The sequence below is a fragment of the Ranitomeya variabilis genome, chromosome 2, assembly GCF_051348905.1.
Source record: "Ranitomeya variabilis isolate aRanVar5 chromosome 2, aRanVar5.hap1, whole genome shotgun sequence".
NCBI lineage: Eukaryota > Metazoa > Chordata > Amphibia > Anura > Dendrobatidae > Ranitomeya > Ranitomeya variabilis.
The window spans coordinates 511133053-511155629 of record NC_135233.1 but is presented as its reverse complement, the minus strand read 5'-3'; the positions used below and the strand labels follow the sequence as shown (position 1 = coordinate 511155629).

General features: G+C 41.8%; 1 protein-coding gene across 3 annotated transcripts in view; it reads right to left on the bottom strand.

Moving 5' to 3' along the window:
• Positions 1 to 5791: 5791 nt before the first annotated feature.
• Positions 5792 to 22577, bottom strand: part of METTL15 (methyltransferase 15, mitochondrial 12S rRNA N4-cytidine) — a 611732-nt gene continuing 594946 nt past the window's right edge. For all 3 annotated transcript variants that reach the window (XM_077288052.1, XM_077288049.1, XM_077288048.1), the window contains exon 6: positions 5792 to 6943. In XM_077288052.1, coding sequence (XP_077144167.1) covers positions 6504 to 6943 — 440 coding nt within the window. In that variant the 3' untranslated portion in view covers positions 5792 to 6503. The remainder of the gene's footprint in view (positions 6944 to 22577) is intronic.

The following is a 22577-nucleotide window of genomic DNA, read 5'->3' as shown; positions in this document are numbered from 1 at the left end:
TTCGGTTTTCTTTCTTTCGCTGTTTTCGAACGCAGGGGATTGTGGTGTTACAGGCTTCTGTAGCACCACAAGGCCCAGCAAGACAAAATCTGGCTGTGTGACCCCTCTGCAGGAGTCCTCAGCTAGAGTAGGGACCCCTGCAGAGCGGTCAGACAGGTCACCTGCAGGTGACAGACAGGTCACAGAGCGGTCACACCGCTGCTGTGAGCTGTCATTGGAGGGATCGAATGATAAAATCGATCCCATCAATCCCTGCAGGCCCTGGTGACCATGGCAACTGCCTAGAATCCCTCCGATCCTAGGCAGGTCACTGCCAGGTCACCAGCAGGGCACACAGCGGTCACAACGTGACCGCCGCTGTGCCCTGTGATTGGCGCGATCGTTGATAGCATCGATCGCGCCAATCAGGCCTGCACTAGTCTCTGGCCTGCGATCGGTGCGATTGAAGCACTGATCCAGGCTACTGCAGCAGGGCACAGCAGGGCACAGCGCGGTAATACTGCCGCTGTGCCCTGCGATTGGTGCGATCGATTCGATTGGCGATCGCGCCAATCTGGGGGTCTTTTGCCGGTGCCGGTTCAGAAATGAACAGCCAATCACAGCGATCGTAAGGCCTGGGGGGCGGAGCCAGGCCCTGGGATGCCGACGCCATCTTCCTGCAGGTAAGATGGTGCCGGAAATTTAATGCGATCACCGCGACTTAAGTCGCGATGTCGCATTAAACAGTATGGTGTACTATCCCGTCACTGGGAATTAAGTCCCAGGTCACCTTGACGGGATAGTATGTCATATGGGATTAAGGGGTTAAAGCATAGAGCTGATGCCCTGTCAAAATATTTTTTTTAAAGAGAATATCTGTTCTTTTTCCACCAGATGGCTCAACTGGTGTAAAAGTTAGTTTCCACATTGCTAGAGTACCAATCTATAGTAGCGTGCAGGATCTGTTGTTTGGAAATAAGCCATGTACATCCTTACATCCTTGCATTTAGTTTTCAATTATGCCCCTTATTTAACCCCTTAACGACCGCCAATATGCCTTTTAATGGCGTTAGTTAAGGGTACTTACACCACAGCGCCGTTAATTAATGTACCTGTGGAAAAAGTGTATAGCGCCCCCCAGAGTCAGATTTTCTCTGGGGTCTCAGTTGCTGGGGTAGCTGAGACCCCAGAGAACATAATTCGGGTCAGTTTTTACCAACCCCCGAGTTGCGATCGCCGGTAATTAACTGTTTACTGGTGGTTGCAAAAAAAAGCGATTTGCCATTTAATTTCTCTGTCCTCCGATGTGATCGCACATTAGAAGACAGAGAAATGGGGTACCCGATCGCCCCGGATACTCACCCGTCTCCCCCGGTGCTCCTCGTGGTTCCCATTGGGCGCCGCCATCTTCTTCCAGCAAAAAATGGTGGGTGCATGCGCAGTGCGCCCACTGGCCGGCACCGGTAGATCTTTGGGGTCTCGGCTGCCGGGGGACCCCAAAGAACATGATTGGGGTCGGTTTTTACCAACCCCTGTTTTGTGATCGCTGGTAATTAACCATTTACTGGTGACTGCAAAAAAAAATCGCACATCAGAGGACAGAGAAATAGGGGGATCGGGGACCCTGTTATACTTACCGGTGTCCCTGGGTCCTCCTGCTTCCTCTCCTGGCTTCCGGCTTCTTGATTCGGTAAGAAAATGGCGGGCGCATTCACAGTGTGCCCGCCGTGATCTGCCAGCCGGCCGAGGAAGATTCTTCTTGTTTTTGGTCACTGTTAGATCCTACCACAGTGATCAAAATAAAAAAAACAGTAAATAACCCCGTCTTTATCACCCCCTTAGTTAGGAAAAAATAATAAAATAAAAAAAGTATGTATTTCTATTTTCCAATTAGGGTTAGGGCTAGGGTTAGGGTTGGGGCTAAAGTTAGGGTTAGGGCTAAGGTTAGGGCTAAAGTTAGGGTTAGGGCTAGGGTTGGGGCTAAAGTTAGGGTTAGAGTTGGAATTAGGGTTTGGATTAGGGTTAGGGTTGGCATTAGGGTTACGTTTGGGATTTGGGTTAAGGTTAGGGTTGGGGTTAAGGGTGTATTGGGATTAGGGTTAGGTTTGAGGTTAGGGTTGAGATTAGGATTTGGGGTGTGTTGGGGTTGGTGTTTTGATTAGGGTTATGGTTAGGGCTGTGATTAGGATTATGGATAGGGTTGGGATTAGGGTTAGGGGTGTTTTGGGGTTAGGGTTGGAGTTAGAATTGAGGGTTTCAACTGTTTAGGTACATCAGGGGGTCTCCAAACGAGACAGCCAATTTTGCGCTCAAAAAGTCAAATGGTGCTCCCTCCTTTCTGAGCTCTGCCGTGCGTCCAAACAGTGGTTTACCCCCACATATGGGGCATCAGCGTACTAAGTACTAGTTGTACAACAACTATTGGGGTCCAGTTTCTCCTGTTACCCTTGCAACAAAAAACAAAATCGGGGGCTAAAAAATCATTTTTGTGGAAAAAAAATAATTTTTATTTTCACAACACTGCATTATAAACTTCTGTGAAGCACTTGGAAATTCAAAGTGCTCACTACATACCTAGATAAGTTCCTTGGGGGGTCTAGTTTCCAAAACTACTGTTTAGGTACATCAGGGGCTCTGCAAACGCAACATAACGCCCGCAGACCATTCTATCAAAGTCTGCATTCCAAAACTGCACTCCTTCCCTTCCGAGCTCTGCCATGCGCCCATGGCCCCCACACATATGGGGTATCAGCATACTCAGGATAAATTGCACAATAAATTTTGGGGTCCAATTTCTCCTGTTACCCTTGTGAAAGTAAAAATTTTGGGGTGCAAAGATTATTTTTGTGGAAAAAATAGGATTTTTTATTTTCATGGCTCTACATTATAAACTCCTGTGAAGCAGTTGGGTGTTCAAAGTGCTCACCACACATAAGCTTTTTGGGGGTATAGTTTCCAAAATGGGGTCACTTGTGGGGGGTTTCTACTGTTTAGGTACATCAGGAGCTCTGCAAATGCAACATGATGCCCGCAGACCATTCCATCTAAGTCTGCATTTTAAAACGTTACTACATCCCTTCCGAGCCCCGATGTGTGCCCAAACAGTGGTCCCCCCACATATGGGGTATCAGCGTACTCAGAACAAACTTTGTGGTCCAATTTCTCCTGTTACCCTTGAGAAAATAAAAAATTGCGAGCTAAAAAATCATTTTTGAGGAAAAAAAAAAGGATTTTTCATTTTCACGGCTTAGTTCCTTAATGGGTCTAGTTTCCAAAATGGGGTTACTTGTGGGGGGTTTCCACTGTTTAGGCACATCAGGGGCTCTCCAAACGCGACATGGCGTCCGATCTCAATTCCAGCTAATTCTGCATTGAAAAAGTCAAACGGAACTCCTTCCCTTCCAAGCTCTGCCATGCGCCCAAATAGCGGTTTACCCCCACATATGGGGTATTGACGTACTCAGGACAAATTGCACAACAACTTTTTTTTTTTGTAAATACAAATCTTAAGAATGCAAAAGAACTGTGGAGTGCAGTGCAGCCAGCCTGGGCTAGAATATCTGTTCTCGGGTGTCAGATGTTAGTTGACTCCATGGCACACAGATGTAACCCAGTTATCAGAAATAATGGTTTTACAACTAAATATTAGTTCAGTGATTACCAGAAAAGCTTTGTTTGGAAACAAATTTCAGTTTATACTGTAAATTTTCGTATTTGTAAATGGCAATGCCGACACTATTATTTTTTCAAACAGACTATTATTACTTTTTCTTTATTTTCAGTTTAACATTTCATATTTTGTTCATGTTTTCATTTGGAATTAAATGTGTAGTGCTTAAGTGTATACGGAAATAAATATTATGAGGATTGAGCTTTTTCTCAGTGGTTTTATACACAATGCTATTTTGCACAAAACGGTATGCTAGGTGCTGTGAATGAACAGTTTCTGCAATTCATCTCGAAAACTTAACTACACAGGTCATTCTTGGTCTTCATTTCCTGGGGAGGTCCTAATGAGAGCCAGTTTCATCCGCTACGTCATTGGGTTATTGTCGCTATATAACTGGATTTATTGCTAGAATTGTATGTTGCAGAAAAGCACTTAATGCACAATCAAATACAATGTTTAGGATTTATGTAGCATTATATTGAGAATATAATTTGTATAGGTTAAACAGTAAACCAAGGCTGAAGCAGTTGGCATGGACTATATGCCTCACACATACATACAGTACTTAGGGTGGATATTGTGTGTTTTATTTAATTTAATGATTAATTAAATATTTTTTTTAAATTACACACTTTACATGGTAGCAAGCTTACCAATTATAATATTTGTCTTTAATTTATTAAAAACTGTGAGTCGAGTTGTGGTTAAGAAAAATACTTTGGTGAAAAATATTTGTTGATCCAGTGGCTCTGTACAAAAATTCTCATTTTTCATATTTTTACAACAGTATGTTTCCAGAGTTATCCTGAGATGTGTCATCCATCAAAATGTATCCACTCATTGTAACTGAGAAATACATTTTATCTAAAAACTGGTATGCAAATGAACTATATAATATGAATGTGTTTGCTTTTATGTTGGCTAGACTCCAATATTGAAATATTTTGACATTTCATTTTTTTCTTAAGCTGATGTTTTTGGTAAAGAATATATATATTATCGTATTTTTTACAAGTTATACATGACAAATGACATGCAACAATCTCAATGGTTGTGTGATTAGAGGTATAATATCCAGTGTTCATCAAGTCTCTAGATTACAAAAGGCAACAAATTAAGAGTATCATACTAAGAAAGAAAATATTTGTGTGTACCTATATTGTTGAGAGAAAGTTGTAATATTTCTGGTAGAGCTTATTTTATAAGGAGTAGAAGATCTAATAAACCCTTAAATAAATATGATAACTAAACTAGCTGGATTATGATGTGCATGGTGTTTATTTCAGTGTCCAACTGCAATTTATTATGTCCACCAGACGATATGTTTTCGAGTGACCACTTTTCATTCCATTATAAACTTTTCTATCATTGCGGACATATCAACCCATAAAAAATTGCTGATAATGACAAATTATTAGTTTCAAATCTGGAAGTAGTAGGGAAATAGTGGGTGATTTACGCTCATGTAGTATATCCGATCAAGGGGTCAGCATCAGATGAAGATATTGACAGCGTGGTTTATTCTCTACGCATTTCAAAGTATTACAACTTCTTCAGGAAAACAACAGATCATTTTGAAGCTTCAAAGAGTTGGTGGCCATTGGACACTGATGTACATTTAAACCATGTACAGTACCTCTTCATTACCCTGTTCTTATGTATGGGTGTCCTGGAGGAAGGGTCGGTATGACTCTGAAATGCATTTATAATAAACCTGCATCTCACTTCCATTAGTGGATGGTCGTTACTCCAGTAAGCATGGAATAACTTCCATTTTCCCAACATTAATTCTATCTTATTGTCTGCTTACTGCTAACACAAAAAAATTCTTAGGGTGGTGTCAAACCCAGCTTCATAATAAATAAAAATGCAGTGTGTTGTGCATTTTTGCAGCCACATCCAGAATAGTGTCCAGCAAAAAGAAGAAGTCCTTTATTTACATTTTCTATGTCTTTTTAATACAATTCTGTCTTCAATTCAAAAACTAGAGTGGTGTTTTCCATAAATATGCTTTGTGACACCATCCTAAGGCAGTCAGCCTCTTTAAGCCACTGACAGATTTCACTCCAATCAAGCACACTGCTGCTCAAGTCAAAGTCTATGGCGCTGCAGATTAATTCATTGAGATAGCTACAGACAAACAAGTATCTGATGTCTTTATTTCTCAAGAGCAAAATACAAAAGTAAATAAATTCTATGTTAAATACATAACTTTGACAAAAAAACAACAAAATTGAAAAAAATATTTTAAGGTCGTTTTCTGGGATTCATTTTTACTTCAGTAGTGGCCTGCCTACATAGACAATATTAAACTCAGCTATAATCACACTACGGTCAGGGTCACACTTGTGAGTGCAATGCGAGAAACTCGCATGAGTCTCTTGCCTCAATATTCAGCACTGCCGCCGGCTCTCGGGAGCGGAGCGTTCAGCTGCATAGAAATACATGCAGCCGCACACTCCGGTTGCGAGAGACTCATGTGAGTTTCTTGCATTGCACTCGCAAGTGAGAACCCGGTCTACCTCTCTGTTGCCGCCCCGGTCTTTGCTGACAGACTACAGAAGTGGTGTCATAACTATGGAACCATTGCAGTCAATCATTGGACTCAGTTGGTCTTACTTATCGACCCAACCATCATCTCTGAGACATATAATTGGTTCGCTGTAGTCATGATATCACCACTGCAGCCTGTCGCTAAAGACTAGGGCAGTTGCGGAGATGAGGTGCTGGACTTGAGGAGAGCGAGCACAACTGTGTTTGTTGTTTTTTAATGTCTGAAAGCCTGTACTCAAAACTTAATCCAGGACAACCTCCTTGGAGCAGATTATAGAAAATGAAAAAAACAAAATATATATTAATATATTTTTACAGCAGCTCGGAGTTTTGCAGACCTTCCTCGTGGATTTTCAAGAACATCCTGGTACTCAGGTGTAAGAACCTTTCGTTGTAGAATTTTCCATGGGTGATTATGCTGAGGATTTGGGAACTGTTCATCATCCTCATCTATTTCTGCAAATTCCCTATTGCCTTGTCTAATTCTATGCCTAGCACTTAGATTTGGCTTTTCGTCCATGGGTATTCCACACAGAAATCTCTTAACTATTCGGTCTTCTAAGGAATGAAATGAAATGGCAACAAGTCTCCCTCCTGGTCTTAGAATCTTCTGAGCTGCCTGAAGACCTGCATGGAGTTCGTTCAGTTCATCATTCACAAAGATACGAAGAGCTTGAAATGTTTTGGTTGCCACATGTGCAGGACGTTGCAGCAGATCTTTACGATTATAAAGACAAACACCTGAAAAACGAAAAGTAAAAAATACAATCAAAAACTTTCAATCCTTTTAGATACCAACATACAGATTTTCTTTGGCATCTTGGTCTGCTAAAAATTTCTTTTATCGAGGTAAATAACATTTTAAACTTATGTTCAATTTTTATGATTAAATCTGCATATTTGCAAAAGTAGATTGGCCGTCCCAATTTTGGTACTGATTTTCATGTAATGATTATTGACACCTTTGACATGGAAAAATTACTAAAATAACACTAAGGCCTCTTTCACACTTCCGCCTTTCTTTTTCCGTCACAATGCGTCGTTTTGTGAAAAAAACGGATCCAGCAAATGGTGCTGCTGGATCCATTTTTTTCTCATAGACTTGTATTAGCGATGGATTGTGACGGATGGCCACACGTTTCATCCGTCGTGCACTGGATCCATCATAAAATTGCTGTCTGTCGGGCGGAGACAACGCACATAGAAATGTTTTTTGTGTACGTCGGAAAATCGCTCAGCGACGGATCCTGCACCATCCATCATTGGCTATAATGGAAGCCTATGGACGCAGGATCCATCGCTGACTGTGAAAAGCAATAATCCAGCAACGGATGCAGTCTTTTCAAACTGAGAATGCGTGCTCTCTCTCTTTTTACTATTGATGCTGCCTATGCAGCATCAATAGTAAAATGATATAATGTTAAAAATAATAAAACAAATTAAAAATCGTGATATTCTTACCTTCCGGCATCCCGCGTGGCCTCCGCAGCCTTCCCGATGCTCGCGTTCCCAGTGATGCATAGCAAAATGACCTGATGACATAGCAGTCTCGCGAGACCGCTACGTCATCACAGGTCATTGTCTCGCTATGCATCACTGGGAACGGAGCATCGCGAGCATCAGCAAGGCTATGGGGGCTGCGCGGGACGCCGGATGAAAAGAATATCACGATTTTTTTAAAAATTATTTTTAACATGGATTGAGTTTTGTATGCATTTTCGCAGCGAAAAACCGTGGCGAAGATCCATACACAACGTGTGCACATAGCCTTCTAGGATGCACTGGAACCGTCAAAAAAAGGCTCCAGTGCATACAATCAGCACAGGATCAGTCTTTTCAACATTTTGTCGGATTGTGACTGATTGTAAAAAACGGAAGTGTGAAAGAGGCCTAAGTTCCACGCTGCAATCTTGCAAATGAAAAAGGGAAAAATCTGGAAGAAGGTGTACAGTAAATAGCCTTTAAGACCATTAATATTCTTGTAATTTGAATAGGGGACGGAGAGCGGGCATTATCAAAACACAAAAATTAAACTCAAATTAAGCAAAAGATCCGAGATCATTACCCTAATAAAGTCTAATAGTTGGATATAGCATGCAAACTAGTCATGAATATAAGTGTGAAATGATATAAAAGATATGAGCCAACAGTGAAAAAAAAGCAAACGGGTATAGACTAAAACTTGTGAAAATAGTGACTCTTACAAAGTAATTTTGTATTCTGTTAGGGTGCTTTCACATGGCGTTTAGCTACATGTTCGTTGGTCCCATCGGGGCTTACGTCCAAACCCCCCTTAAAATGAGATTTGGAAGTATGCGCCGACAGGGCCATAGACTAAAATAGTGCAGGCAGAGTGCACATTTCTGAACGTGTGCTCTGCTGTGCATCATTTTTGGGTGTATACACTTACAGGAGGAGGACACCCAGATGCAGTCTACCATGTCTGATTGTCCGCATTCAGTAGGCACATATGTCCGAAAAATGATGCACGGCAGAGCACATATTCGCTCTGCTGAAACCATTATAGTCTATGGCCCAGTTGGTGCAGGTTCCGACGGGACTCACGAACGTGTAACTAAACGCAATGTGAAAAGCACCCTTACAAAGTGGGGCATTCTCTTCTAAAAGGTCCAAGTGCTCTAGTAAGGCATATGAAAAAGAAGTATCCTTATATAAGACAACACCTTTAAGGTTCCTCTACAATCAATTTTAGGAAATTAAAGTATCCATTATGCTGAAATAATAACAAGAAAGAGCCATATCATATTGGATATAGTACAAAAAATAGTTCCTAGGATTAACTAAGAATTGCTCAAATTTTGGAACAAAATAAAAAATCTATATCCAATTAAGCTGCTGAGGTTTCGTATATAAACAGTGGTGAACAGATATACACTTCATACAGTATCCTTGAACTATTTCTTACATGATACACTTGAAACCTTTACTATCCATGTCTTAAATATATATTATGTCATTGCCCACAGAAAGAAGCTATTGCATTAGATAAAATTATCTAGGCATTAAAAATGTCTCAAAAATGTTCCAATCAAATTATAAGAGTAATAAATAACATATGAGAACAAATTGGTTACATATGTCTTATTTAGAATGCAGATTAAGAATTGCTACATAATATATGGTATATATAATATATCTATTATCTATATAAAATGACATTCTGCCGTCTGCTGTCCATTGTCTGATGTATGATGATTCGTTATTGTGCATGGCTATACGAACAGAGAAATCTGCACCAAATCTGTCACACAGGTAAAATCAGGCTCTTCTGACGGTTCTAGACCTAGTTTCTACACTCTAGGATCTATCATTCTTGAGATATTCAGACAAAGAAAATGTTACAAGAAAGTAATTAATCACAGCCAGCTTCGGAAGGTTTTACATTGGGCTTCAGCTTTCTTGCACCTACTATTCTCAAGATATTCACCATAAAAAGGAACTCAAATGCAAATATTAATTTACGGCCAAATGACCGGACCAATGTTATCCAAATTTGCCATATAGGTAAATTAGGAATTTCAGTAGATGTTGAACCATATTTAAGCTCTCTAGGCCTACTATTCTTGAGATATTCACAAAAAATATAGGAACAGAAATGGAAATATTAATTTACAGTCAAACAATTTGACCAATCTGCTCCAAATTTGCCACATAGGTAAGTGAGGAATTTTAGAAGGTATCACACCATGTTTTAGCTCTCTAAATCCTGCAGTTTTTGACATATTCGACTAATTCTGTGTAAAAGTGTTCTCAAGAAATTCACCAAAAAACAGAACACAGAAGCAAATATTAATTAAATTTTAGACCAGGTTTAAACTCTTCAGGACCTACTGTTCTCAATATATCAGAAAAATAGAACGGCAAAGCGAATGTTTATTTTCAACCAAACGAACAGACCAATTGGCACCACACTAAGTATATAGGAAAATCAGGAGCTTCGGAAGTTTTTACTTCAGGTTTCAGCCCTCTAAAACCTACAGTTCTTGACATTTGTGCCAAAAAACGGAACATGAAGGCAAATAATTTATGACCAAGCGACTGGACCAATTTGGCCAAAATGTGACACTGGTAAATCAAGAACTTCAACGGGCTTAATCCAAGTTTTAGCTCTCTAGACCTACAGTTCTCGAGGTACTCGCCAAAAAAACTGAACACAAAAGCAAGCATTAATTTACAACCAAGCAACTGGACCAATTTGCCCCAAGTTGTTACATAAGTAAACCAGGAACTTTGGAACAATTTACGCCAGGTTTCAGATCTCTAAGACCTACCATTCTCATCATATTCACAAAAATGCAGAATACAAAAGAAAATATTTTTTTAAGGTAAAAACAAATGGACCAATTTGCTCAAAATTCTGCATATAGACCCTAGAGAGTTGATATCCAGTTTAAAACTTTCTAAAATGCCTGATTAGCCTAACAGCCTACAATTAACAAAAAAATGGAATACAAAAGCAAATGTTAATGTAAATTACTTCAGGACAACACCAGAAAGATGTAGCATTTCTGAGCATAACAACTCAGATATATTCGCATCATATCAGTAACCAAGTTTTTAACCAAGTATACAAAGAGAAACATTTTAACCAAACAGACCCGTGGAAAGTCAGGTAATTCTACTAGAATAGATAAATATGCAGTATTGTGCAAAAGAGTCATGCAGTTGTAGAAAAAGTCCTCCAGAGTAATAATGCTCTAAAAAACATAAGCATTAATAGTTTATTTTTATGAAATAACAAAATGCAAAGTGAATGAACAAAAATCTAAATCACATGAATATTTGGTGTGACCATTCTTTGCTTTCAAAACTGCATCAATTATTCTTCATGGTACACTTGCACATAGTTCAAGATGTTGTAGTATTACAGTCAGGTGTATTAGTAACCAACATTACTAAACAGGAAATAATGATAATTTTCATATGTAGGTTGAAGAGGTTTTTCTAAACATCTTGAAAAACAAACCACAAATGTTCTTTGGATGTGGTCTTGCGCACATCTCTACATGTAATCCTGATAGACTTGATAAGATCGGGGTTCTGTAGGGGCTATATTATCACTTGCAGGACTCTTTATTCTCTTTTTGTGAAAACATACAAACTAGAGTGTAGAAAAATGGCAGTAAGTGCTCTGGACTGATGAGTCAAAGTTTGAAATATCTGCCTATAAAAGAAGACAGTTTGTTTGCCAAAGAGCTGGAGAGTGGTACAACAGGAGTGTCCGCAGTCAACAGTGAAGCATGGTGGAGGTTCTTACAAGTTTCGGCTTGCCTTTTAGCAAAAGGAGTTGCGGATTTGGTCAGGATTAATGGCGTCTTCATTGCTGAGAAATGAAGGCAGTTACTTATTCATAATGCAATACTACCAGGGAGGCATCTGATAGGCTGCAATTTATTTTGCAACAGGACAATGGCCCTAAACATACAGCCAATTTTATTAAAATTTTATTAAAAACTATATTCAGCTTAAAGAACAAGGAGTCCAGGTAGTGATGATATAGACTCACAGAGTCATCATCATGGACCCACCTTGTACTTCCACAGAAGATATGTGGCTTGTTCTCCAAGATGTTTGAAAGAACCCACCTGCTCAGTTCCTTCAAAATCTGTGTGCAATTTTACATAAAATAATTAATGCTTTAAAGGGTTGGTCCAAAAAGGACATTTACTTTAATTTTAAATATTTATTTACTGTAATAATCTAATACACTTTATCTAAAAGGTCCCTACAGTTCACTTTCTACACTAACAGCTAAATTTATATTTGTATCTTATGGTTTGATGACGTTTCATTTTAGAATCCCCAGTGCATGCTGGGATACTCAGACGGGATGTTATCAGAGGAAACAGGCTCCCTGCACAATATTTATTTTCAATACACAGAGAGACTGCACTCCCTCGACACTTTTAATGAGAAGTGATGAGCTAATAAGAGAGTGCACTGTCAGTGCACATTGAAAATAGAACATTTATGTATATTGCTTCGATGGGGGAATAGCTCAGTTAAAGAGCAGTTTAGTGTAGCAAAAGTCGCTCTCTGATCCACTAGTGAGTGCAATGCAAAGCTTGCACTAATTGGATGACTCGGCCTTTAGCTCCACCCTTTTAGAGCAGAGTTTCAATATACTGTATGATCAGAATGCAGAAAGATCCACTGGGCACAGAAGCCACTGCTCTGATTACCAAGCATCACAACCCTACGCCTCATACTTGGGCAGCAGGACCCTTTTAGCACAGGAACCATTTGACACAGGTGCCGCTGAGTATAGCATAGTGTGAAAGTGTAATTATACTGGATGTTGATCAAAGTTGAGTGTGCTACTGGTGAGTGACCAGCCAAAATGTGAGCTGTAGCTGAGAGAGAGAGACATGCTGGTGTCTCTCCCTGAATGGAGACTCCCAAAGCTGTTTGTGAGAGCTGCAGAGAACCGTGTGGAAGCTGCAGCATGTTCAGGGTGAAATGTACCCGGAGTTGAACACTTCTATTTTGTGCTGGAAGCTACTGGATCTTGAACTGATATGGATACCAGAGTGGTGGGATCGAACCTCTTCTGTGTATGAAGTCTGCTCCAGGAGAAAGGACTGTAATTTGTTGGGGTGAGCACGCACTGATATATGTGATTATGATTAAATGCACAACTGTTCATTCCATGGTTTTCCTTGCTCTTATTGAAATTATAGACATAATAGACCAGAATATATGTTGAACCATAGATACCTCAAATTACCCCCCCCCCACACACACACACACACACACACACACACACACACACACACACACACACACTTTTACTCTAACTACAGCTTTCATTCTCTCAAACAACCTCATCAAGTAGTCTAAACCTACCAAAAGAAGGAAACACCATAAATAATCCAAAATAATGACAAGACTACCAAAGTATACCAATTAGAATTATAAAACAGGATACTCCAGTAGAATAAATAAATGGATAATTACACCAATGACATAATTAATGATTTAATTGGTATTATTATCTATTTATTATACAAGTGTATTTTGTTTTATATATTCACCAAATAATCACCTGGAATATCTTTCCAACCGGTGCTGAACATTGTTGGCTGCTTTGCATTCATTCTACAGTGCAGCTCATCCTAAATCATCTCAGTTGGGTTGAGGTCAGGTGATTGTACAGATGCTTGGCATCTTATGCATCACTATATCCCTCTCCCTCTTGGTCACATAGCCCTTATACAGTCTGAAGATGTGTTTTAGGTCATTGCCCTGATGCAATACAAATGATTGTCTCACTGTAGAAGGGAAGTGTTCCAAAATGTATATCTTTACCTAGAGATGTGTTTAGTGATATACAATTCCCCCACATGTGCTCAGTAACCCCTCCTCAAGCTGGTATATCAGGTTTCATTTAGGACTTAGGGTACCGTCACACAGTGGCATTTTTATCGCTACAACGGCACGATTCGTGACGTTCTAGCGATATAGTTACGATCTCGCAGTGTCTGACATGCAGCAGCGATCAGGGACCCTGCTGAGAATCGTACGTGGTAGCAGATCGTTTGAAACTTTCTTTCGTCGCTGGATCTCCCGCTGTCATCGCTGGATCGTTGTGTGTGACAGCGATCCAGCGATGCGTTCGCTTGTAACCAGGGTAAACATCGGGTTACTAAGCGCAGGGCCGCGCTTAGTAACACAATGTTTACCGTGGTTACCAGCGTAAAATTAAAAAAAAAAAAACGTACATACTCACCATCTGATGTCCGTCAGGTCCCTTGCCGTCTGCTTCCCGCTCTGACTGTCTGCCGGCCGGAAAGTGAGAGCAGATCACAGCGGTGACGTCACTGCTGCGCTCTGCTCTCACTGTACGGCCGGATCTCAGTCAGAGCAGGAAGCGGACGGCAAGGGACCTGACGGACATCAGATGGTGAGCATGTACGGTTTGTTTTTTTTTCCTTTTACGCTGGTAACCACGGTAAACATCGGGTTACTAAGCGCGGCCCTGCGCTTAGTAACCCGATGTTTACCCTGCTTACCAGCGAACCTCGGCATCGTTGGTCGCTGGAGAGCGGTCTGTGTGACAGCTCCCCAGCGACCACACAACCACTTACCAACGATCACGGCCAGGTCGTATCGCTGGTCGTGATCGTTGGTAAATCGTTATGTGAGACGGTACCCTTAGGCCAGTAGACAATAGATTTGTGACCTCATCCCCACACACCTGGGGCTGGACACACCTCTACTAGCTGGACATAAAAGGCACAAGACACATGTGCTCTGGCTCTTTTTGCTGTGCCTGCATTGCCTGGAATGATGATGGACCCACATGGCTTAACTATACTCTGTATCCCCTTTTCTTAATAGGCCCAGTACTATTCATTAGGGTTAGCTAGCCATAGGTGGGAAGGCTAATATTGTATGTGTGATTTGGGTAATCGGACAGTTAATTGCGGGTTTTTATATTGTGTGATACTGTTCTGATATTACTGGTTATTGTGGTTTATTACTGTGTGATACTGTTGGGATATCACTGTATACTGTAGTGATATTACTATACTATATCAGAGTTGTGATATCCGTATATTTGTGTATATATACAGTACATATAACATTGTGGTTTTAAGTGGATATTAATTACTAGTAGTCAATTTTGGCGTTAATAGTTGATATCGGACCTCAATAGAGGTGTAAGGAGAGTTGCCCCTTTTGGTAACTATAAGTTTAGTAAATTGTGGAGGAAAAACCCTGTCCTTTAACAATGGCGAGCTACAGGCCCACTGTTTAGATTTTGTTTTTTATGTTTTGCTGTATGAATTTCTGGTCATCGTCTGTGAACTGATCAGGCCGGAGTGACGTGGACAGATTAGATTAATACAGGGTGAACTATTGTGTAATTCTGTGCATTCAGAGCGCTGATAGTTCAGATGGGTGACACAGATTTTCAATACAAGCTATATATGGAACAAAATCAATAACAGAGAACCCAGTCTTCTGATTTTTAACATTTTTTTTTCCTTTGCTTGGTAATCTTTGAGAGTTTGGGGTGATCTTTACCAGTCCAATCTTCCAAAGAGTCATAGCCATTCTCAAGGTAAAGCCCAGCTGGTCAGGAAAAGGTGTTCCAGAGGTAAAAGGACCTTTTTCAAGCAGCAGAGAAGGGACAAGGAGGACGACCAAGATGGCTTCAGGAAGAGTGAGTATGGACTTATCAACCCTTAAAAGATTAGCAAAGCACAGTAAATTTCACCCAAGAACCCCCACTGTACCCAAATCTGCAGAAATGCTGTGGTCTGCCCTATTGTAACAAGCATGTAGGCATGACAGCATGTGCATAGAGAAACTGTCGGTCTTGAATAAATCAAGTAAACAACTACAAATGTTAGCTAAACTGATCTGTGTGTATTAGGGATTCTTGTGTAATGCAGATTCCCCAAATTTCCACTGCCAGTGTTGTGTGACTAATGTGCAGAGAGTGTGTGCCTTACAGACACAACTGGCAGAGAAAAATCAGAATAATGTGGACAGAGAAAAGCAGATTGCCAGTCTTGAATCACAACTGCTGAAAATGAAAAATCATTGTGCTGATATGGAAGCCCAGCTGATTCAGTCTGGGGCTGAGATCAAACCTGTGAAGAAAATGGCAGCAGCTAGTGATGCCATTATTAATCAGTGCAGTGTGGAGCTGGATACTAGTTCCCAACTGATTACTAGTCTGAAAAATATCATCAATGATTTTTCAAATATGGTGCCGGCCTTCTCTTTGTCTCTGAACACAAGGTCAGATCCCGGACCAATTGTGCCCTGTGCAGGGCAAAAAGGGGGGAGTGACGGAACAGGTGAGGGATCAAATATTTAATTAAATTTTGATCCAATAACAAAAAGTAATGACAGATAAGTGCTGTCTAAATTACAAAGAAAGTTCAAACGTGACATTGTTAAAAATGCATCCTTAGTAATGGAAGAGTTTAAAAGTTCCAGACAGAAGGAAATATGTTCTGTCTGGGCCCCTAAATCAGGCATGGCATGTGTTCATGTGTTAGATGTTATGCCTGTACTGGCTCTGGCCATATTGCCAGGTTCTGCAAATGGCCGGGTACAATGAAGGAGAGGAAATATTATGCTGTGAAATGTTTTCAATGTGGTCACTTTGGACATATTGCAAGGAACGGTTACAGCACAAGTAATTGTGAGGGGCCTAGCAATATTGTCAGGGAGCACAGGCATTTTCGCAGACATAATGGCATTTTCTCTCAGTCTGTGCCCGGCCATGGGCAGACTCCTCAAAATGGCCGATTACAACCAGGGAGGCTAGTGAGGCCTTGATGTAAACTCAGTTTTCAGCGTTTCAGTCTGGCCTCTGGTCTTTCTGATTGTCTGTTTTGTTTTAGTTTCTTTTACTCTTCTTCTATTTGCCAAGTTTGCTCTTTTGTAAGTGAAATGTATTGTTAGACCAGTGAGGACCAGCCAGGAGGCAGAAGGGCCTTATCTGAGGTTCATTGTGATTGCAATGATAACAGGATTTGTTAGTTGTTGGTTGTTTGCCGTTTTCTATAAGACCCCCTGTTAAGTAAATGAGGTTTATTTACTGGTACTTGTTTTTTTTAGCTCCAGTTTTCCATAGAATTCAGAATGATAAGAGTAACACAGATCGCAGGATAATAGAGTTCCATCCATGGACGCTCTGATTTGTTGCTTGAACTAAGGGTACCGTCTCACATAACGATTTACCAACGATCACAACCAGCGATACGACCTGGCCGTGATCGTTGGTAAGTGGTTGTGTGGTCGCTGGGGAGCTGTCACACAGACCGCTCTCCAGCGACCAACGATGCCGAAGTCCCCGGGTAACCAGGGTAAACATCGGGTTACTAAGCGCAGGGCCGCGCTTAGTAACCCGATGTTTACCGTGGTTACCAGCGTAAAAGTAAAAAAAAACAAACACTACATACTCACCATCTGATGTCCGTCAGGTCCCTTGCCGTCCGCTTCCTGCTCTGACTGAGATCCGGCCGTACAGTGAGAGCAGAGCACAGCGGTGACGTCACCGCTGTGATCTGCTCTCACTTTCCGGCCGGCAGACAGTCAGAGCAGGAAGCAGACGGCGAGGGACCTGACAGACATCAGATGGTGAGTATGTACGGTTTGTTTTTTTTTACTTTTACGCTGGTAACCACGGTAAACATCGGGTTACTAAGCGCGGCCCTGCGCTTAGTAACCCGATGTTTACCCTGGTTACAAGCGAACGCATCGCTGGATCGCTGTCACACACAACGATCCAGCGATGACAGCGGGAGATCCAGCGACGAAAGAAAGTTTCAAACGATCTGCTACCATGCACGATTCTCAGCAGGGTCCCTGATCGCTGCTGCGTGTCAGACACTGCGAGATCGTAACTATATCGCTAGAACGTCACGAATCGTGCCGTCGTAGCGATAAAAATGCCACTGTGTGACGGTACCCTTAGATAGGTAGGGAGGTGTGTGTTCACCTAAGCTTTGAAGTTCAGCTGTAAAATTGACTTTGTTTGTTTGTTTTCCTGTGCATCTTAGATTGGATAAAGGTTGTTGTTATGTGAACTAAGATAGGCGAAGAAGCATGGACAGATAACGGATGTACACGATGGAGTGTCATGTTATACTGTGTGATGCTAAGACCTTGAAGTTTGGACGGATAACATGGTTTTGTTTAAAGGTACCTTCACACATAATGATATCGTTAACGATATCGTTGCAACGTCACGCTTTTTGTGACGTAGCAACGATCCCGCTGACGATCTTGTTATAGTGTGACAGCGACCAACGATCAGGCCCCTGCTGGGAGATCGTTGGTCGTAGGTAATGATCAGGACCTTTATTTGGTCGCTGATCACCCGCTGTCATCGCTGGATCGGTGTGTGTGACACCGATCCAGCGATGTGTTCACTTGTAACCAGGGTAAATATCGGGTTACTAAGCGCAGGGCCGCGCTTAGTAACCCGATGTTTACCCGGTTTACCATTGTAAAAGTAAAAAAAAAAAAAACACTACATACTCACCTTCTGATGTCTGTCACGTCCCCCGCCGGTGCCTTCCCTGCACTGAATGTGTCAGCGCCGGCCGGCCGTAAAGCAGAGCACAGTGGTGACGTCACCGCTGTTCCTTTTGTCCCATTTTAGGTGTCTATGCTTAAGAGCACCTATCACTCCAGAGAAGAAGTCTTGACCTTTGCCCAGATGCCCCTGAGAGAATCCAAAACACCCCTCTTATGTTTGGTGCTGAGCTGAAACATCTCCTCTCAGCTTTCAGCCATGAGGAGGAGACTGTAATAAAACCCAACGCCACTTCGTCCTGCCATTTTCCTCCTGGTCATTATTTTATATATATTGGACTGTTTATGATCTGCAGGAAGACCAAAAGACTGGACACCCAACTGCACGGAAGTCATGCTGAGCACCATTAACTCAGCCAGTGAAGGGGGTTAAGGACATAAGAAAAATCCAGTCCTTTACCCCGAATCCAATATATATATATATATTGTATATAATAATGATATTATATTCATTGTCATGTTACTGTGTAGTAAATCCATATGTGTGCATATAGACACTTTAGGTGTAAGTCCAGGACTACATTGACATACTACATTGACATGTACATTGACATACTCAGTAAGTGTGTTCATGTGAAGGTGTTCATGCATTTACAGCCAGTAGATAACTCCAACTGTACGTGGATCAATGATCTGCATGTGCATTATGGATCATTAGCAGCCATGCTATTTTAGCTTAAGTCTCTATATGCATTATGGAATTGTAATATATGTGTTTTGTGTGAGTGGAGAAAAAGAGTGAGGTTCTCTAGGGACATGTCCCCACAGCTTCTAAGTTATTTGCCACTTTAACCCTAGCAATGGTGAAGTTTGTAAGGGATGGATTGAATGTCGGTTAGAATTAGACGGTGTTCTTCCCGCAGTCTACTTAGGTACTGTGACATCCCTCCTACTCCAGAAATTCTGACCTGCCTTGTAAAGATCTGCGTATCTATCTATGGAGGAACCTCATCAATGATCTTCAATCACAATTACAGGAGAAGTGCCTGATGGAAGTCGTGTCTGATGCATGTCTGATGAACGTCGTTTCCAGTGCCTGAGTCCGCGAGGCCCAGAAAAAAAAAAAAAAAAAACAACCTGTGACATCCAGCAGTCTCATCATGCCAGACATACTCAAATTCCTGCTGAATCAAGCTATAGGAGAGTAACGTGAAGTCTGGCAAGGTGACGGGTGCACACAGGATGATGTTGACTGACTATGGACTGTGAGGGTGAAGCCGTTCCAGAGTCTGACCAGTCACAACTGAAGAAAGATGGCTTTGAGATGGGCCAATACCTGAAGATTGATAATTAAAGACCAGAACAGAGGCTGAAGACTGCAATAAGACTCCAAGAAAGAAGAAGGTGTACTCTGTGGATAGAGATTTGGGTTACGGTGAACGGCAGGGAAGAGCTGATGGCTGTGTGGATGATGTCTAGGTACCTAAGTGCAGAATTATGATTCATTCCATCCTGAACTGTCACTAGTTATAAATGGGGTTGAGTAGGCAAATAAATCCCAGCACAAAACGTCCCTCAAATTTCATTGTCGTGTTCTCGACAACAGGGGGAATATTGAACGGAAGTGTTCCAAAATGTATATCTTTACGTAGAGATGTGTTTAGTGATATACAATTCCCCCACATGTGCTCAGTAACCCCTCCTCAAGCTGGTATATCAGGTTTCATTTAGGACTTTGGCCAGTGGACAATAGATTTGTGACCTCATCCCCACACACTTGGGGCTGGACACACCTCTTCTAGCTGGACATGAAAGGCACAAGACACATGTGCTCTGGTTCTTTTTGCTGTGCCTGCATTGTCTGGAATGATGATGGATCGACATGCCTTAAGTATACTCTGTATCCCTTTTTCTTAATAGGCCCAATACTATTCATTAGGGTTAGCTAGCCATAGGTGGGAGGGCTGATATTGTATGTGTGTTTTGGGTACTTGGACAGTTAATTTCGGGTTTTTATATTGTGTGAAATTGTTGTGATATTACTGGTTATTGTGGGTTATTACTGTGTGATACTGTTGGGATATCACTGTATACTGTAGTGATATCACTATATCAGAGTTGTCATATCCGTATATTTGTATACGTATTTGTATTTGTAAATATATTTATAGTCGCCAGCTTGGGTATAAATATATATGTATGTTATAGACTGTAGACTTGTGTGTGTAATAAATACCCTTTATTGTTACACTGTTTTGTCTCAGTTAGTATATAGTATAAAGTAAAGATAACGTGGTGATATTAAGTGGATATTAATTACTAGATGTTGGCCCGATTCTAACGCATCGGGTATTCTAGCATATGTATGTATGTATATATAGCAGCCACATAGTATATAGCACAGGCCACGTAGTATATGGGAGCCATGTAGTATATACTGTAGCAGACATGCAGTCTATAACACAGCCACGTAGTATATAACAGCCCACGTAATATATAGCACAGCCCACGCAGTATATAACACTGCCCACGTGGTATATAACACAGGCCACGCAGTATATAACAGTGGCCACGCAGTATATAACACTGCCCAAGTAGTATATAACACAGCCCACATAGTATATAGCAGCCACGCAGTATATAACACAGCCCACTTAATATATAGCACAGCCCACGCAGTACATAGCAGAGCCCACGTAGTATATAACACAGCCCACGTAGTAAATAGCAGCCACGCAGTATATAACACAGCCCACGTAATATATAGCACAGTCCACGCAATATATAACACAGACCACATAGTATATAACACAGCTCACGCAGTATATAACACTGGCCACGTAGTATATAGCAGCCACACAGTATATAACACAGCCCACGTAGTATATAGCAGTGTGGGCACCATATCCCTGTTAAAAAAATATTTAAAATAAAAAATAGTTATATACTCACCCGCCGGCATCCAGCGAAGCTGTCCCGATGCACGCGCTGCTGCCGCCAGCTTCCGTTCCCAGTGATGCATTGCAAAATTACCCAGATGACTTAGCGGTCTCACGAGACCGCTAAGTCTTTTGGGTAATTTTGCAATGCATATCTGGGAACAGAAGCTGGCGGCAGCCGCACTCGCATCGGTGGACAACGGAAGGTGAGAATAGCAGGTTTTTTGTTTTTTTATTATTTTTAACATTAGATCTTTTTACTATTGATGCTACATAGGCAGCATCAATAGTAAAAAGTTGGTCACACAGGGTTAATAGCAGCGTTAATGGAGTGCATTACCCGCGGCATAACGCGGTCCGTTAACGCTGCCATTAACCCTGTGTCACCGCTGGAGGTCAGTATAGAGCGGGCGCCGGGCACTGACTGGACGGAAGTAGGGAGGGACTAATTCTCGGCCGGACTGTGCCCGTCGCTGATTGGTCACGGTCTGGCGGCCGAGTCCAATCAGCCACGTGGGATTTCCATTACAGACAGACAGAAAGACAGACAGACGGAAGTACCCCTTAGACAATTATATAGTAGATTAGTAGTCAATTTTGGAGTTAATAGTTGATTTCGGACCTCAATAGAGGTGTAAGGAGAGTTCCCACTTTTGGTAACTATAAGGCTACGTTCACACTTTGCGGGTTTTGCCACGAATCCGCAGCGGATTTGACACTGCGGATCCGCAGCAGTTTTCCATGCAGGGTACAGTACAATGTTACCCTATGGAAAACAAAACCTGCTGTGCCCACGCTGCGGATTTCCGCGGAAAAAAAGAAGGAGCATGTCACTTCTTGGTGCAGAATCGCAGCGATTCTGCACCCATAGAAATGCATTGATCCACTCACTTTCCGCATGGGGCTGTGCCCACGTTGCGGGAAGTTAAGCGGATAATGTGCAGATGGTACCCGGGGTGGAGGAGAGGAGACTCTCCTCCAGGCCCTGGGAACCATATTTTGGTGTAAAAAAAAGAATAATAAAAAATGATGCTATACTCACCTCTCAGCGCTGCCCGCGGCGTCCGGTCTCAGTTGCTGTGCTAGTAGGACCTGTGGTGACGTCGCGGTCACATGACCGTGATGACGCCGCGGTCACATGACCGTGACGTCACGAAGGTCCTTGTCGGCACAGCCGCCTGCAGCACCGAGGAGATCCGGACATCGGAGGGTGAGTATAACCAATTTTTATTATTTTTTACATTACTATTGATGCTGCATATTGCTGCATATGCAGCATCAATAGTATAGGCGGAAACCCGCAGCGGAAACCGCGGAACAAACCGCGATAAATCTGCAGGGATAACCGCAGAGGTTTTGCCCTGCAGATGTATCAATTCCGCTGCGGGATTAACCCGCAGAGCAGGCCGCAA